This window comes from Capra hircus, chromosome 13, assembly GCF_001704415.2.
Source record: "Capra hircus breed San Clemente chromosome 13, ASM170441v1, whole genome shotgun sequence".
Classification (NCBI taxonomy): domain Eukaryota; kingdom Metazoa; phylum Chordata; class Mammalia; order Artiodactyla; family Bovidae; genus Capra; species Capra hircus.
Window position 1 is genome coordinate 20089616 of NC_030820.1, and position 14009 is coordinate 20103624.

The 14009-nt window shown below is 36.6% G+C and overlaps 1 protein-coding gene and 1 non-coding gene across 2 annotated transcripts in view; one reads left to right on the top strand and one right to left on the bottom strand.

The window, feature by feature from the left end:
- MALRD1 (MAM and LDL receptor class A domain containing 1) overlaps positions 1 to 14009 on the top strand; it is a 597692-nt gene that overhangs the window by 105934 nt on the left and 477749 nt on the right. The window contains exon 15 of the mRNA XM_005687912.3: positions 13579 to 13731. Within this exon, the coding sequence (XP_005687969.3) occupies positions 13579 to 13731 (153 nt within the window). The remainder of the gene's footprint in view (positions 1 to 13578; positions 13732 to 14009) is intronic.
- Positions 11194 to 11265, bottom strand: TRNAC-ACA. Its single transcript has one exon. It is a non-coding gene; the product is annotated as a tRNA-Cys (tRNA).

Genomic DNA, 14009 nt, shown 5'->3' on the forward strand with positions numbered 1-14009 from the left:
ATTTTAATTTTAATGAAGTCTAGCTTATTAATTATTTCTTTCATAGCTTATGCTTTGGTGTTGTACCTGAAAAGTCTTCACCATACCCAAGGTCATTTAAATTTTCTTCTAAGTTATCTTCTAGGAGTTTTATAGTTTTACATTTTGCATTTAGGATTGTGATCCATTTGAAGTTAATTTTTGTGAAGGATATGAGGTCTGTGTCTAGTCTTCCCTGCATTGGAAGGTGAAGTCTTAAACCACTGGATGCCAGGGGCGTCCCTGAATTTTGGTAAAATGGAAAATGGATGTCTTATGTAATGTTTATCAGTATTTTTATCTGGAATCACAGGATATAGAGTGAGTAAGATGGAGAAGTAAGGTTGAAGGAGGAGATCATTATTGTCTGTAGTTTGGATAGTTCTGGCATTAACAAGAGGACAGTGAGTTGATGAAATAATTATTGAATACTTTTATTGGCATAATAAAGTAATTGTAACTTTGATATTGGATAGAATTTTCTGGGGAGAGAGTATAGGCTAAGAGCTAGTGTTTTTAACTGAAATTCTGGCATGGTGACACCACTTGAGGTTTTCCATTCCAGAGAAAGTATGATATTTAATTACAACTCCTTTGAGAGGCAATTAAATATAAGTAAGATGAAAAAAAAAGGGTCAAATAGAACCTAAAGAGAGAGACACAATTAAGGAACTCTGACAGAGGAGAAACCTAGTTAAAAAAAGGAGTGAATTTTTAGGAGTGGATGGGCTGATAAATGGGCTTGTATTAGGGGGTCCCAACTAAGTATGTCTAACTTAGTAATAGAATCAAGAATATGAGGGAAAATAAGAAATGAGAAAAAAATTATTTCTGGAAAAAGGAAGGTCACCACTGATGCTTTTAACAAGTGCATTTTGAGTGCCTGGTCTATGCCAGGCATATAGATCCCACAGTAAGTAAAACAGACAGATATCCCTCTCTTCTTGGAACTTGCTTCCAAGTAGAGGAGAGACTGAAACTATGATAAATGAGCAGAGTGCACACTATTTTAGAAGGGGTATACGTTGTAAGAAACAGAGTGGTGTAAAGGCAATCAGGTAATGATGGAGGAGAGGACTTTGAAATTTTAAATAGGATCATCATAGTAGCTCTCAAGGACAAGGTGGTTTAAAGCAGATGGAAGAAGGGAAGGGAAATAAACTGAGAATATCTCAGAGAAAAGATTTTCAGGCGGAAAGCAAGAACAAAGGGATTGAGACAGGAGGCTATCTGGTGAGTTTGAGCAATAGCAAATGATCTGTTTGGCTGAAAGAGAGTGATTATAAGAAAAAAAGTAAGGGCTTCCCTGGGGGCTCAGGTAAAGAATCTGCCTACCCATGCAGGAGATACAAGTTTGATCCCTGATCAGGAAAGATCCCCCATTACTTGAAGCAACTAAGGCTGTGCACCAGAACTATTGAACTTGTGCTCTAGAGCCTGGGAGCTGCAACTGCTGAACCCATGGGCCTCAACTACAAAAGCCTGGGCACCCTTGAGCCCATCTCTGCCACAAGAGAAGCCACCTCAATGAGAAGCCCTTGCACCACAACTAGAGAGCAGATCCCACTTGGCACAGCTAGAGAAAAGACCAATCAGAAACGGACACCCATCACAGCCAAAAATAAATAAATAAATAAAATTCTAAAAAAAAGAAAGGATTTCCTTTAACAAAAGATAAAAATAATAGGAAATGAGGCCAGAGAAATAAACTAATATCTAAAGCTATGCTTCTCAATCTTGACTGCATTTGAGAAGTATTGAAAGAAAGAAATTGAAAGTTTCTCTGTGACCCTAGGGACTGTAGCCCACCAGGCTCCTCTGTCTGTAGGATTCTCTGAGCAAGAATATTAGAGTGGGTTGCCATTTCCTCCTCCAGGAGCTCTTTCCTACCCAGGGAATGGTCTTGCCAGCATTGCAGTTTCTTTACCATCTGGGACACCAGGAAGGCCCTGATAAGTACTGGGTTGGCCAAAAGTTTCTTTGAGTTTTTCCATAACATCTCATGGAAAAACCTGAACTCTTTGCCCATTCCAATATCTAGAGAGCTTCTAAAGCTCTAGATGCCATGGCCAATTAACATTGCAGTCACTGGAAGTGCAACCCAGGCATTAGCAATTTTAAAGCTCCCTATGTGATTTTTAATATGAAACCAAGTTTGAATGCCATTCAATTAAGACCTTACAGGGTCATTGTACGGTCACTGGCTTTAAGTGAGTGAGATGGGGAACCACTGTGGCACTTTGCAGGGAGGCTTTCCAGAAACTGACTTAATAGAATCACTATGCTTATTATTTTGAGACCAGACAGGAGGGTACTAATGCCCATCCATCAGAGAAGACCAGTTCAGTTCAGTTTAGTTGCTCAATCGTGTCCTATTCTTTGCGACCCCATGGACTGCAGCACTCCAGGCTTCCCTGTCCATCACCAGCTCCTGGAACTTGCTCAAACTCATGTCCATACTGTTGGTGATGCCATCAAACAATCTCATCCTCTGTCATCCCCTTCTCCTCCCACCTTCAATCTTTCCCAGCATCAGGGTCTTTTCCAATGAGTCAGTTTTTTGCATCAGGTGGCCAAAATATTGGAGTTTCAGCTGCAGCAGCAGTCCTTCCAATGAATATTCAGGACTGATTTCCTTTAGCTTAGACTGGTTGGATATCCTTGCAGTCCAAAGACTCTTGTGAGTCTTCTCCAACACCACAGTTCAGAAGCATCAATTCTTTGGTGCTCAGCTTTCTTTATAGTCCAACTCTCACATCCATACATGACTAAAGGGAAAACCATCAGAGAATACCGTACAATCCCTATAACAAAGCTGTGTTGACTGATACTTGCAGAACAAAAAAAAATGGTTTACTGTGGGGACTTGTGGGGCATTTTAGCAGGAGTGTTAGGAGGAACTTGTTAATGGATTTAGACTTGTGTTGTGTAATTTGTGGAAGGGTTCAAAGAAGTAGGAATTCCCTCTGGAGAGATCAACAACTAAAAGTACAAATCTAGTAAAAGGCAAGGGTAAAATTCCACCTTGGCTTTTCTGCTTATAAAGCTTGTGCTCTATCTGTGGCAGAACATGTATAGAGCAGATTTCTGAAACACCACTTTAGAAATCAAAATGTAACATTTTTGCTCAAAAGACAGTTCCGTTATAAAGAAAATATTCTGTGTTTAGTTTTCAGTTTAAAAGGAAAAGCACAGTTCAACTTTTTCTCATCTTGTTTCTTCAGTTAATCATATACATACATGTAAGAAGACTCTATCCATACTTCTGGTTTCAGAACCATTGATATTCTTTAAGAAAACTATTTTAGTAAGAGAATAAAGCTTTGAGATGACACTTTTAAACAATTTTATTTTATTGCCATCTTTAGACTGTTGTGTCTATGGGTATTTTTAATGGATATGTTTCCTTTTTCATTTTAGTTTACTACTGAAATTTTTAGTCATTTGTGAGTAACATTCTTAACTCTCTTTAAAACTTGAATAAGGTTAACTGAATCTTAGGGATAACCATGTCTTAGACTAGCTCCATCTTAAGTAATAATTCAAGATCACAAGGCCTTACCAGAAATAGAAACAAAGAGAACTCCCTACCTTTTGTTGAGTAAGAGCAAAGATTCTGCTTCATCACATTTCCATGGAAAAATGTCTAATAACCTCTCATTTTTTGCTGCTTCCATAGAGCAAGAATAAGCCATGCACAGACATGTAATAAACTCATTATGTTCATCTCCCTAACCTGAACTTATGAGGAACAATTTTTGAGATGATAATTACACTGAATGAATACTCTAGTGGTATAAAGACAGAAAATATGATTTGTAAAAAGGCTTACTATTTTTTACCCCAAGAGTAGACAGACATGAATGATGACTTTTTTTAAAAAGAGTTAACTTTTTTTTCTATCCTGTTAGATTTTTTTGTATAGGTATTGTATTTCTTTCCTCAGACTAACCTAATGATTTCAGATATTTTCTATTTCTTGAGAAGAGCCCAGTTATCTGTGGAGCTAATAAGCTCAGGTTATTTCATTATCATTTATAGGGTTTTTTCATTTACCCGAGATATCCTGTTCCTCAGTCACTTCTGAGTCACTTATATAATTATCTTATCCATTTTAAGATGCAAGGCAAGTCCAGTTTTATATAGTCTCCTATCAGTATCATGTCTTAATGATGCCTTTTTACTACATGATTTTCTAGGCTTACCTTGCAAGTTATCTTATTCCTACATCCTGTTTCCTTGTTAAAATGATATTTTTGATTATTTGGTGGAATAGTCTTGACCTTTCAGAATTCCCTGTGGGAGTTACAGCATTTCTAAGGATTTCTCATCCTTATGGATAAATGAATTAGTAACACTAGGAGCTCAAGCTTTAGGACAAACCTCAAATTAAAAAACATATTAACAATAATTTATTGATTTTTAAAGAATACCAAAGGTTCAAATTTAGCATTATCTGGTATTTCCATATTTCCTCATTCTTTTCCTTTCCCAAACAGAAATGAAAGACTGTTTATAACTAAGTTTGAACATATTTCCGTTTCTGACTTGGTATCCTATGAATGTATTTAATAGTAGTTCCTGTTTTAGATATATACAAGCCATTGCAACACCTGTTAATAAAATATTTTAGAAGCTATATAGATACAAAAATTTATTAAATTTAAATATTGACATAAGATATAGTAGACTGGAAAGCTTTTAAATGAATATTTTATGTTATTTGTCACATATCAATTGGTATCTTATATATACATCTAAATATACACACACATTTTCTTTGTTTCTTTCAAAAACAATTTATATTAGGAAAAATAACTTCTCACCATTCCACAAATAAAATTCTACCAGAGCATTATGTGCCCATAATTACTGCATACATATTTTAATACAGTTGTCCCCCTTCATCAGTGGTTTCCCTTTCTGTGGTTTCACTTTCATCAAGAGGCTTTTTAGCTCCTCTTCACTTTCTGCCATAAGGGTGGTGTCATCTGCATATCTGAGGTTATTGACATTTCTGCCGGCAATCTTGAGTCCAGCTTGTGTTTCTTCCAGTCCAGTGTTTCTCATGATGTACTCTGCAGAGAAGTTAAATAAGCAGGGTGACAATATACAGCCTTGACGTACTCCTTTTCCTATTTGGAACATGTTGTTCCATGTCCAGTTCTAACTGTTGCTTCCTGACCTGCATACAGATTTCTCAAGAGGCAGGTCTGGTCGTCTGGGATTCCCATCTCTTTCAGAATTTTCCACAGTTGATTGTGATCCACACAGTCAGAGGCTTTGGCATAGTCAATAAAGCAGAAATAAATGTTTTTCTGGAACTCTCTTGCTTTTTCCATGATCCAGCGGAGGTTGGCAATTTGATCAATGGTTCCTCTGCCTTTTCTAAAACCAGCTTGAACGTCAGGGAGTTCACGGTTCATGTACTGCTGAAGCCTGGCTTGGAGAATTTTGAGCATTACTTTACTAGCATGCGAGATGAGTGCAGTTGTGTGGTAGTTTGAGCAATCTTTGGCATTGCCTTTCTTTGGAATTGGAATGAAAACTGACCTTGTCCAGTCCTGTGGCCACTGCTGAGTTTTCCAAACTTGCTGGCATATTGAGTACAGCACTTTCACAGCATCATCTTTCAGGATTTGAAACAGCTCAACTGGAATTCCATCACCTCCACTGACTTTGTTCGTAGTGATGCTTTCTAAGGCCCACTTGACTTCACATTCCAAGATGTCTGGCTCTAGACTAGTGATCACATCATCATGATTATCTGGGTCATGAAGATATTTTTTGTACAGTTGTTCTGTGTATTCTTGCCACCTCTTCTTAATATCTTCTGCTTCTGTTAGGTCCATACCATTTCTGTCCTTTATCGAGCCCATCTTTGCATGAAATGTTCCTTTGGTATCTCTAATTTTCTTGAAGAGATCTCTAGTCTTTCCCATTCTGTTCTTTTACTCTATTTCTTTGCATTGATCGCTGAAGAAGGCTTTCTTATCTCTCCTTGCTATTCTTTGGAACTCTGTATTCAGATGCATATCTTTCCTTTTCTCCTTTGCTTTTCGCCTCTCTTCTTTTCACAGCTATTTGTAAGGCCTCCCAGACAGCCATTTTGCTTTTTTGCATTTCTTTTCCATGGGGATGGTCTTGATCCCTGTCTCCTGTACAACGTCATGAACCTCATTCCACAGTTCATCAGGCACTCTATCTATCAGATCTCATCCCTTAAATCAATTTCTCACTTCCACTGAATAATCATAAGAGATTTGATTTAAATCATACCTGGATGGTCTACTTTTTCCTACTTACTTCAATTTAAGTCTGAATTTGGCAATAAGGAGTTCAAAAACACTGGTGAAAGAAATCAAAGAGGACACTAATAGATGGAGCAATATACCATGTTCATGGATGGGAAGAATCAATACAGTGAAAATGAGTATACTACCCAAAGCAATCTACAGAGTCAATGAAATCCCTATCAAGCTACCAGTGGTATTTTTCACAAAGCTAGAACAAACAATTTCACAATTTGTAAGGAAATACAAAAAACCTTGAATAGCCAAAACAATCTTGAGAAAGAAGAACGGAACTGGTGGAATCAACCTGCCTGAGTTCAGGCTCTACTACAAAGCCACAGTCATCAAGACAGTATGGTACTGCCACAAAGACAGAAATATAGATCAATGGAACAAAATAGAAAGCCCAGAGATAAATCCACATACCTATGGACACCTTATGTTTGACAAAGGAGGCAAGAATGTACAATGGATTAAAGACAATCTCTTTAACACGTGGTGCTGGGAAAACTGGCCAACCACTTGTAAAAGAATGAAACTAGAACACTTTCTGACACCATTCACAAAAATAAACTCAAAATGGATTGAAGATCTAAACGTAAGACCAGAAACTATAAAACTGCTAGAGGAGAACATAGGCAAAACACTCTCTGACATAAATCACAGCAGGATCCTCTATGATCCACCTCCCAGAATACTGGAAATAAAAGCAAAAATAAACCAATGGGATCTAATTAAAATTAAAAGCGGATATTGAAGAATCCTTGCATCACTGGGATAAAGCCCACTTGGTCATGGTGTATGATCTTTTTAATGTGTTGTTGGATTCTGATTGCTAGAATTTTGTTGAGGATTTTTGCATCTATGTTCATCAGTGATATTGGCCTGTAGTTTTCCTTTTTTAACACCGTACACAAAAATAAACTCAAAATGGATTAAAGATCTAAATGTAAGATCAGAAACTATAAAACTCCTAGAGGACAACATAGGCAAAACACTCTCAGACATAAATCACAGCAGGATCCTCTATGATCCACCTCCCAGAATTCTGGAAATAAAAGCAAAAATAAACAAATGGGATCTAATTAAAATTAAAAGCTTCTGCACAACAAAGGAAAATATAAGCAAGGTGAAAAGACAGCCTTCTGATTGGGAGAAAATAATAGCAAATGAAGCAACTGCCAAACAACTAATCTCAAAAATATACAAGCAACTTCTGCAGCTCAATTCCAGAAAAATAAACGACCCAATCAAAAAATGGGCCAAAGAACTAAATAGACATTTCTCCAAAGAAGACATACAGATGGCTAACAAACACATGAAAAGATGCTCAACATCACTCATTATTAGAGAAATGCAAATCAAAACCACAATGAGGTACCACTTCACACCAGTCAGAATGGCTGCGATCCAAAAATCTGCAAGCAATAAATGCTGGAGAGGGTGTGGAGAAAAGGGAACCCTCCTACACTGTTGGTGAGAATGCAAACTAGTACAGCCACTATGGAGAACAGTGTGGAGATTCCTTAAAAAATTGCAAATAGAACTACCTTATGTCCCAGCAATCCCATTGCTGGGCATACACACTGAGGAAACCAGAACTGAAAGAGACACATGTACCCCAATGTTCATCGCAGCACTGTTTATAATAGCCAGGACATGGAAACAACCTAGATGTCCATCAGCAGATGAATGGATAAGAAAGCTGTGGTACATATACACAATGGAGTATTACTCAGCCGTTAAAAAGAATTCATTTGAATCAGTTCTGATGAGATGGATGAAACTGGAGCCAATTATACAGAGTGAAGTAAGCCAGAAAGAAAAACACCAATACAGTATACTAACACATATATATGGAATTTAGGAAGATGGCAATGACGACCCTGTATGCAAGACAGGAAAAAAGACACAGATGTGTATAATGGACTTTTGGACTCAGAGGGAGAGGGAGAGGGTGGGATGATTTGGGAGAATGGGAATTCTAACATGTATACTATCATGTAAGAATTGAATCGCCAGTCCATGTCTGACGCAGGGTGCAGCATGCTTGGGGCTGGTGCATGGGGATGACCCAGAGAGATGTTGTGGGGAGGGAGGTGGGAGGGGGGTTCATGTTTGGGAACGCATGTAAGAATTAAAGATTTTAAAATTTAAAAAATAAACAAAAATTAAAAAATTAAAAAAAAATAAAATTAAAAGCTTCTGCACAACAAAAGAAGCTATAAGCAAGGTGAAAAGACAGCCTTCGGAATGGGAGAAAATAATAGCAAATGAAGCAACTGACAAACAACTAATCTCAAAAATATACAAGCAACTTAGGCTGCTCAATTCCAGAAAGATAAATGACCCAATCAAAAAATGGGCCAAAGACCTAAATAGACATGTCTCCAAAGAAGACATACAGATGGCTAACAAACATATGAAAAGATGCTCAATATCACTCATTATCAGAGAAATGCTAATCATGACCACAATGAGGTACCATCTCACACTAGTCAGAATGGCTGCAATCCAAAAGTCTGCAAGCAATAAATGCTGGAGAGGGTGTGGAGAAAAGGGAACCCTCTTACACTGTTGGTGGGAATGCAAACTAGTACAGCCACTATGGAGAACAGTGTGGTGATTCCTTAAAAAAACTGGAAATAGAACTGCCTTATGACCCAGCAATCCCACTTCTGGGCATACACACCGAGGAAACCAGAATGGAAAGAGATACATGCACTCCAGTGTTCATCACAGCACTGTTTATAATCGCTAGGACATGGAAGCAACCTAGATGTCCATTAGCAGATGAATGGATAAGAAAGCAGTGGTACATATACACAATGGAGTATTACTCAGCCATTAAAAAGAATACATTTGAATCCGTTCTAATGAGGTGGATGAAACTGGAGCCGATTATACAGAGTGAAGTAAACCAGAAAGAAAAAGACCAATACAGTATACTAACACATACATATGGAATTTAGAAAGATGGTAATGGTAACCCTGTATGCAAGACAGCAAAAGAGACACAGGTGTATAGAACAGACTTTTGGACTCTGAGGGAGAGGGAGAGGGTGGGATGATTTGGGAGAATGGCATTGAAACATGTATACTATCATGTAAGAAACAGATCACCAGTCTTGGTTCGATACAGGATGCTTGGGGCCGGTGCACTGGGATGACCCAGAGAGATGATATGGGGAGAGAGGTGGGAAGGGGGATTCAGAATTGGGAACTTGTGTACACCCGTGGCAGATTCATGTCAATGTATGGCAAAACCAATACAGTATTGTAAAGTAAAATAAAAATAAATAAATAATGAAAAAAATGGAAATAAAAAATTCTAGAACTTCTAGTTATGGAAGATTTTTTTGGGACACCCTCTGAGAGCAACTAGAAATATAATCAAAAAGATGTTTATAAATCACTTGAGTCCATTGAAGATGTAAAAAGGGACAAATTAAGTGACCAGTGAGAAGAAAGCCCTGATAACTGAACCTGGTGTTTAGTACCACTTCATATGCCAACATGGAACTGGTAGTTGAGAATTAGTATAGAAATTTGGAAGTCTTGTTAGGCAAGGGAACATGTTGGAGTCTAGGCTTAGTATACTAAATATGGGGTGGTAAACTCTGCAGTTTTGTTTGCAGTGCCTAAAATCTGTATCTAAGAGATCTGTGTGAATTGCAAGGTGTGGTTCCTCAGAGTCTCAAACCCAGTTCCAAATACGCTCAATCTCTGAAGTTAGTTTTGTGTAATCCTCGAATATCATTTACTCTTCATGCCCACAGAAACAAACATAAATCTTACTGAGAAAGATAATATCTTAGGTCCCAAATTATTTTACCTTTTATTATATATAGTGTCAAGCACTTAGACACCAATGAGGTGAGGCCACAGGAAAGAAAAAGCTCAATTAAAACTGAAACCAAACAAAAATCCCTCCAGATAAAACAGTTATCAGACATTGAATTGAGACTATGCTCAAAGTTTAAAAAAAAAAAAAAGCTGAGAATTTGAGCAGATAATTAGAAGACATAAAAAAGAACTAAATGAAATTTCTAAATTCCAACAATAGAATAATCAAAATTGAGAACTCATCAATGGTTTATCAGCATACTATACACAGCTAATGAGATAAGGGAATTAGACTTTAGATCTGGAGAAAAGGTGAAGTAAAATATAATAAAATGATTGAAACTACAGAAAAAGAAAAAAAGCATGTGAGAGCAGTGAGAATTTCTAGTGTTATATATTTGGAGTCCCAGAAAAAGAAAAAAAAAAAAGACAGTGTTCATAGAGAGTTTAGCTAAGAGCTTTCAAATTGAAAAGGATACAAAACCATATTTCAAGAAGCCCTATGGCCATGAAAACAATAAAAATGAAAACCATGTGGGGACATCATAGTGAAATTGCTAAAAATCTATAACAAAGTGAAACATTTTTAAAACAGCTAGAAAAAAGTATAAATCACTGTCAAAGACTGACTATTAGACTTTTGTAATGGAAACAGTGGAAACCAGAAGAAAATGGAAAGTTATCTCCAGAGTGTTGGGAGAAATCAGCCATCAGTCTCTACTCAATACATGAGTTTTCTATTATTAGTTAACTAACTACCACAAACTTAGTTTCTTAAGGCAACTTTTATTTACTATCTCTTAGTTCTGTAGGTTGGAAGTCCATATCCATTGCCTCCCCCATTATCCACATTCCCCCTCCAGACTAGGCCATTTGTTTACCATTGACAAGGTGTGTATTTAATTTGAAGTGAAGTTGCTCAGTCGTGTCCGACTCTTTGCGACCCCATGGACTGTAGCCTACCAGGCTCCTCTGTCCATGGGATTTTCCAGGCAATAGTACTGGAGTGGATTGCCATTTCCTTCTCCAGGGGATCTTCCCAACCCAGGGATCGAACCTGGGTCTCCTGCATTGTAGACAGACGCTTTACCGTCTGAGCCACCAGGGAAGTCCTATTTAATTTGAGAAGATTTCATCTGATTATGTCTCTGATCAGTCAAATTGAGTTTGTAAATGTGTGTAGAAATCTAAATATACAGAAACAAAGTATACTAACAAGGCATATTTGAATTTTAACAGCATAATTGCCTCCTAAGTCTCTTCAAAGATTTTTATCTGAGAACTACAGAATTGCTGCAGTAGTTTCTTAAATTTTACTACTGTTTGAATATTCATTTATTTCCATGGCAATATATCCCATGATAGTAGATGACAAAGTTCCATTTTCAGAGATCTATGTGGGATAGATATTATACAGTAGCAATAACTTATTTTTTTTCTATATGTGCATAACAAAACTCCTGGATCCTATTTTTGGGATTGTCTGAAATAGGAATCAAAAGTATTTGCTTTCTTTGGGATTGAAATAGCATCTACATATTGGAATCTATGCACATTTATGGGTTATTTGGTAGAGATGGCTTTTGAAAATACAAAGAGTTAAATTTTCTTAGCATTTGTCCTTAGTTTGTCATATTTATCACTATTGTTTGTCACTTTTGAATAGCACTTAATTTTGCTTTCTAGACTTTACTTGAAAATCTTTATTCTAAGTGTAGCAATTGTCTCTCCATTTTGATGATTTCTATTTGTCCCTGTTGAAATATAATTATTGCTTGCTTATTAAAGTTGATGCAACATTTTCAAAATATTTATTTTTAAATGTATTCATGCCTTCTCATTGACTTTTGATAACATTTGAAAGTATTCTATTGGCCATATTTTGGGCCAGAAGACCTGATAGAAAACATATTTTTGAAATCTAGAATCTTAAAAAAATAAAAAATTTTTATTATGTTACTAGTCACCACCTCCCATGTGGAAGGAGCATTTTCAAAATTAAACATAACTTATTGTTAGATAAAATTTCCTTTACCATGTAAAATTTTATAATTTCATTGAGTGATTTACTTTATACTTTTATCTCTTAAATATACTGATTACTTTCTAAATTGTTTTTTTAAAGGAAGATCTGTGCAGTTTATTACTGTGTCCTTGGATAAAAATATCCAGCACCAAGGATCCCAATGTAATAATCATCAATGGGGCAAATCTTATTTTTCACTGGAGTCTGTAGTAACACCTAGATATCCTCATTAAGCAAATTCAGATCATACCTTTTTGGTTTATCCTTTTCCAATCTAATGACAATTAAAAGTTACTGTCAACAGTTGCAGAAATAGTATTAAAGTAGAAGCCAGAATATTTGATTTCAATCAATCTCTACGACTTTCTACCTATGTGACTTTGGTTAAGTTAAAAGCTTTCCTAAACCTTCCTTTCTTCCTCTGTAAAACAACAATAATAATACCTTCTCCACATAACTATTGTGAAACTTAGATTTATGTAAAGGCTACTGTATAGGGTCTGTTCCCTTAGATATTCACTACGTATTAGTTTTAATTCCACACTACTGTTATTAAAACTTCCCCTTCTTTCCCTTTTACTTTTTTCTTCTCTTCCTCCTCCAGAATGCCTTTATGGAAATTAACTGTTTCTCTTCCTTTTTACTTGAAAAGTAGGTCATATTATTTTGCCTTGTGCCTATTAGGTGATACATTTGATGCTTTGGGAAATAGTAACTCTACAAATATCAGAAGTGAACATTAATGTTAAAAATCATGGATTTTTCAAATATTAAATTTTTTAGAAGTAGTTTTTCATGGTTTGGTTTAAAGTAGTCTGTAGGAACAATGAAACCTTCCAGATAATGTGATAACAGAGAAACTAGCATAAGTATCAGGATAAATTAGACCTTTGCAGTTCTATAAGCAATGTGGCCAAAGGATGCTGTTTCTTTCTTTTTTTTTTTTTTTAAGGTTTCTTTCTTCTTCTTCTTCTTTTTTTTTTTTTAATGAGGATAGTTTTTTAAAGTCTTTATTGAATTTGTTACCATATTGCTTCTATTTTTATGTTTTGGTTTTCTTCAACGCAAGGCATGTGGGATCTTACTCCCTGACCAGGGATCGAACCTGCACCCCCTTGCATTGTAAAGTGACATCTTAACCACTGGACTGCCAGGGAAGTCCCAGTGCTATTTGTTAGAAAAATATTTGGAAAACATTCTTAAGTTGTTGATTCTACCTATCAATTTTCCGTTTTTTTTTTTTTTTTTGAGGGGATCAGATAGCATCCTTTTCTTCCTCAAATAAAACTTTACTTAGGGAAATGTGACAAGGTGATTCCCATTGAACTCTGGCTACCCTTTAAACACGTGATCACCTTCAAGAGTCTACTGAAAAGCTGCGTTTTTGTTTTTCAGTTACCGAATGTGACTTTGAAACAGATAGCTGTGGTTGGTTTGAAGCAGTCCATGGTGATGATTTTGAGTGGACCTGGAGCTCTAGAAGTAACCTCTCTGCTGAATTTGAGGATCAGGCTCCACCTCGGGATCACACTCACAACACATCTCAAGGTAAGATGCCTGTAGAGGTTCTCCAAACCTACCCACTTTCCCCAGCTAATGATGGTTTGACCTAATGATTTGTCAGCTTAATGATGGTGTGAAAGAGATCACATTCAATAGAAAGTATGCATCACATTTTGAATTCTGACCATTTCTGGGATAACGATACACCTGTGATGCTCTCTTCTGATGCTGGGAAGAGGCAGAGATGCGGCTCCCAGGCAGCCACGTGATCATCATGATGGACAATCGAACAGTTACAGCTGTTCTGGTTTTCACTTCCAGTA